The 4,190-nt window shown below is 54.3% G+C and overlaps 1 protein-coding gene across 3 annotated transcripts in view; it reads right to left on the reverse strand.

Annotated features, from left to right (window-relative positions):
- Positions 1-322: 322 nt before the first annotated feature.
- Positions 323-4,190, reverse strand: part of ACCS (1-aminocyclopropane-1-carboxylate synthase homolog (Arabidopsis)(non-functional)) — a 13,740-nt gene continuing 9,872 nt past the window's right edge. For 2 of the 3 annotated variants that reach the window (XM_012725675.1, XM_012725674.1), the window contains 6 exons: positions 2,589-2,634; positions 2,341-2,482; positions 1,737-1,814; positions 1,402-1,544; positions 1,147-1,300; positions 323-993 (listed from right to left, as the gene is read on the reverse strand). In XM_012725675.1, the coding sequence (XP_012581129.1) occupies positions 896-993; positions 1,147-1,300; positions 1,402-1,544; positions 1,737-1,814; positions 2,341-2,482; positions 2,589-2,634 (661 nt within the window). In that variant the 3' untranslated portion in view covers positions 323-895. The remainder of the gene's footprint in view (positions 994-1,146; positions 1,301-1,401; positions 1,545-1,736; positions 1,815-2,340; positions 2,483-2,588; positions 2,635-4,190) is intronic. The other variant, XM_004682889.2, reaches the window with a different exon arrangement.

Genomic DNA, 4,190 nt, shown 5'->3' on the forward strand with positions numbered 1-4,190 from the left:
TTCTGCTCCCACTCTGTCTCTGGTGATTCCTCTCACCGCACCTGTACCTCTGGCCTGTACTCCAGTCCTATATGCATAAATAAATCTCTAAAAAAAAAAAAAGGTACAAGGAAAGAGAGTTCTTCTTCATAGGAGATTTGGCACAGAAGGGCCCTCCACACAGCTCTAAGGTAGGGTGAGAATGAAGCACCTGGAGACAGCTTTGCCTGCTTAATGGGGAAAGGCCAACATTGGTCAAGGCTCCCCATGGACATCTCAGGATCACCTAAGATCTTCCCACCACTGTTTGGAATCATCAGATAGAAGGAAGAAAAGTCCGGAGACAGTGACACCCCTCTCGACCCCTGCTGGGGTCTGTCCCCCTCACCCCACGCAGGGGTCTATCCCAGGTGTGTTGGGACACACGCATCCTAAGTGTGGGAGAGCAATCTGACCGTGCAGACATCAACTCCTTTCACCTTGCAGCTTGGAAATTATCGCATCTTTGGCTTTTTGAGGCTACACTCTTTTATATTATATGAGTTGTTCCTTTGACGTGTTTCCTGAGCAACAAAGGAAGAAACGTGCTCTCAAAAAGAAGGTACAGGTTGTTATGTGTGCTGTTTGCATCCTGGGGGGACTGTGGGTTGTGTGTAGGAGCAGACACGACTCCTCCAGTCTGTAAATTACTCACAACAGAGCGTCCCAGTTTCTCTAGTTTCATTTAATAGAGAGGGTGAAGGATGGGCCAGGCAAACCAGAACTTAAGGCACTGCTACGCAGAGAGGCAGACATCAGTTCTTCAAAGTCGAGGCCACCGGGCATCTTTCTGGCCAGCGGCTTATCACCACCAATCTTGACAGCCCCAAAGGCTCTGGTGGGCTGGAAGACTTGTGGCCAAAAGACAACAACCAGCTCACCTGCGCTGGTCACCTGGCTCCTGGGTGTGGCAGGAAGGGGCATCTTTTGCCACCTGGGATATGCCCTCAAGCACCTGGCGGATCCTCTGCATGCCTGGGAAGGAGAAGCGAGGCTTCTCAGCAGTGCTGGTGGGTGGGTGGGCAGAGGCCACCACACTGAGGCTGCTGGGGCCGCAGGGGACACCGGAAGGGGGGGTGCAGAGCGAAGGATGCGGTGCTGAGGGGCCAGGGAAGGCAGAGGGCTCACCCAGGCGAAGCCGGTGGGGCTTGTCTGAGAAGACCAGGCGGAACCAGCCGGGCTCCTGACACTCGAACGCCTTGCCGGACAACAGCAGCACCTTGTTGTCCAAAAACCGGCGCCAAAGCAGCAGTTCCTCCGCGAAGGTGCCCTCAGGAAGGTACTGGGGGGGGGGGAGGAAACAGCCTGCAGGTGACTAGCCCTGCCCCACCTGCCAGAGGGAACCTAACTCGACCTCCCCACTCCTACCTCCACCTGCATTACCTGCCTCAAGTCAACCCAGATGAAGAAGCCAGCCCCACGACTCAAGAAGGGAATCCCCAGCGCCTCAAGCTCTCCTGATATGTAGGTGTGGGCAGCCTTGAGCCGGGCATGGTTTTCTGGCAGATACACCTGGCTGATCCATTCTGTTTAGGTGAAAGAGAAGCCAGAGATAGATCCTCCCATCAAAGACCAGGCGCCGGACGAGGAAAACCCAGGATTGGGATTGCTGGGTCATTTGGGACGTGTATGTTTAACTGGACATGCAACGGCCAGGTTGCCTCACAGCCTATGTACCCACGAGCAGTGCACAGATCCCGGTGGCCCCATGTCCTCACCAACACTTGATATTGTGGCTTTTCTTTTTTCCCAGCTGTTAGCGCCATTTTGTCTTGCCTGCTCCTCATTCTCCTTGCCTATAGAGCAACAGCGAGAACCAGGGATCCCTGCTCCTTAAGATGCTGGGAAAGGATAAGTGAGATGATGCCCTGAGGGCATCTCTCAGCTCAGCGGGCGGTGGCAATTACAGGGAACCTTTGCTATCTGAACCTGGGGGTCAGGGGAGCCCAGTAAACAGGGGTACTCCCACATAACAGTTTGCCCTTAAGAGCTTTTGTTCTTGCCTTTCAATAGCTTCACATGGGTGAGCCCCTGTCACTGCAGGAACTATTTTAATTGTATGACAAATCACAAGAACCCCACAAGATAGCTGCTACTGACCCCTGTTTTACAAACAAAGAAAGAGAGAACATTCCTTCAGAGAGGTGAAGGAATGATCTGCACAGCCAGGAAGTCACCAAGTAGGGTATGAGCCTGGGCCCAGAGCTGTCACCCTCAAACAGCACCCTGAATTCTTCTGGGAGAAGCTTCCATGGCCCCTGGCCAGTCCCAGCTGGGCTACATCCCTGCCCTGCTTCTGAGTCGCCAAGCCCCGGCAATCACCATGGTCCTGAAGCAGCTGCGCCATCTGGTATTGGACCAAGCCACTGAGGCCGTGATAGCGGCAAAGGGAAGCCACGGCGGTGGCCACGTCCTGGTTTTCTGTGTACAGTGTCCCGAAGCGGAGCCCTGACATCCCAAAGTCCTGCAGGAGGAAGGCATTGTGGTTAACAGTCAGACCCCCATGGAGGAGGCCTCTTCCCCCGACACCACCCCAACACCTCCCCAACAGCCCCAGGTCAGGAACCCACCTTGCTGGTCGCCCACATCACGTGGGTCCTCTGGGGGTCAGGCAACCTGCAGAGACACGGGGGGTCAGGAGCAACACAGCCCCGAGGGGGCGTGCACAGGTTTGGCTGAGCAAGGAGGAGGTGGAGGGTTCTGCTTCTGGTACCGAGTCAAGTTCTGGTTTTGTAGCAGGATAATCTCCAGGGAAAGGGAGGTTCCTGCCCACCCAAGGAAGGTTGGAGCCGAGCAAGGAGGAAACTGGGAGGAGGAAGGAGAGCGAGAAGGAGACCTGGAGGAGGCACATGGAGCAGAGACGTGTGAGCTGCACTTGCCTCTTGGCCTTGACTGGCACCAGGGACTTGGGGACATGGAAGGAGACTCTTGAAAGAGGGGGGACATGGCAGAGATGCATGGAGAGGATGACAATGGCCGCTTTTATCTAGATTTGGATTCTGCTCCTTTTGTCCTGGACCTGCCAGGGTTCTCCTGCCCCTTTCCGTGGGACCCAGCACAAGGTGCCTTAGACTGTGGCCAGCTTTTGGGCCTCAGCAGCCCTGCTTTGGGCCAACCCTGTTTGGCCGGGTAACTCTGGGTGTTTCGTGTGGAAACTACTGATACTGTATCCTTTCCCTTCTCTCTATTGCGCACTAACTGTGTTAATGTTCTTTTCCATTGAAGGTCTTACGCACCAGGGTTAAGTTTTGTCTTGATGCGGCAGATGGAAGAACCCATGCAAAGTGGACTTGCTTGGGGGTTCTGGGTGCCCTTACCCTGCCCTGTAACAGTTTCATCTCTTAAATCGTCAATCCCTACCCATCCTTTGGAGCAGGGATCAGTAAATCCCAGCAGGCCAAGCCACCCTGCTGCCTGTGTTTGTGAACAGTTAGAAGGGAACACGCGCAACCTTCATCTGCTGGCTGCCTATGTCTGCTTTGGGGCCTTAAGCATAGTGAGGGACCATCTGGCCTGTGAGGTCTCCCACCTCCACCACGACCCCTGCAGGGAAACACTGCCGACCCTGACCTCAAACATCAAGTAGTCCAGGGGTGATCCTCCCACGCAGGGCCCCTCCCACCTCCCAGGCCCCCTCTCACGGCTCCCACAATCCTCCTTAGCCCTCCTCATGCCCTAAGCAAATGACTAGACCTGTATTTAGTTGCTAAAATGTCTGTTCCAGCTAGAGATAGAAGTGTCACCCAGGAAGGGCTGCCTTGCCCCTGCAGTGGGAGGAGCATCCAGCACAAAGCCCACGCCGCCATCCATCAGTGAACAGGAGGAAGGATCCGGCCTCCACCTACACCACACAGCCTCATGAGGACAGGCTCCAAAGACCCAAGACGACTGAGCAGAGTGAGAAGGCCCACACAAGTCTCAGGAACTGCTAAAGCCCCTGAATGTCAACTTCACAGCCCTTGTAGACAATCTGGGCCAAGTGCTTGCAAAGCTGTTTTGATCACAAATTCTTGACTCAAACGAAATACAAAGGCCCAATATTTAAAAACCAGGAGTGATTGGCCTAGGCAAAGGATCCAGAAGAATTTGCTGAATGGATGAGTGGGTGAATGAATGAGTGAATGAATGAGTGGGTGAATGAATGAATGGATGAGTGGGTGAATGGATAAGTG

This window comes from Condylura cristata, unplaced genomic scaffold (genome assembly GCF_000260355.1).
Source record: "Condylura cristata isolate star-nosed mole 26May11 unplaced genomic scaffold, ConCri1.0 scaffold00015, whole genome shotgun sequence".
Taxonomy (NCBI): domain Eukaryota; kingdom Metazoa; phylum Chordata; class Mammalia; order Eulipotyphla; family Talpidae; genus Condylura; species Condylura cristata.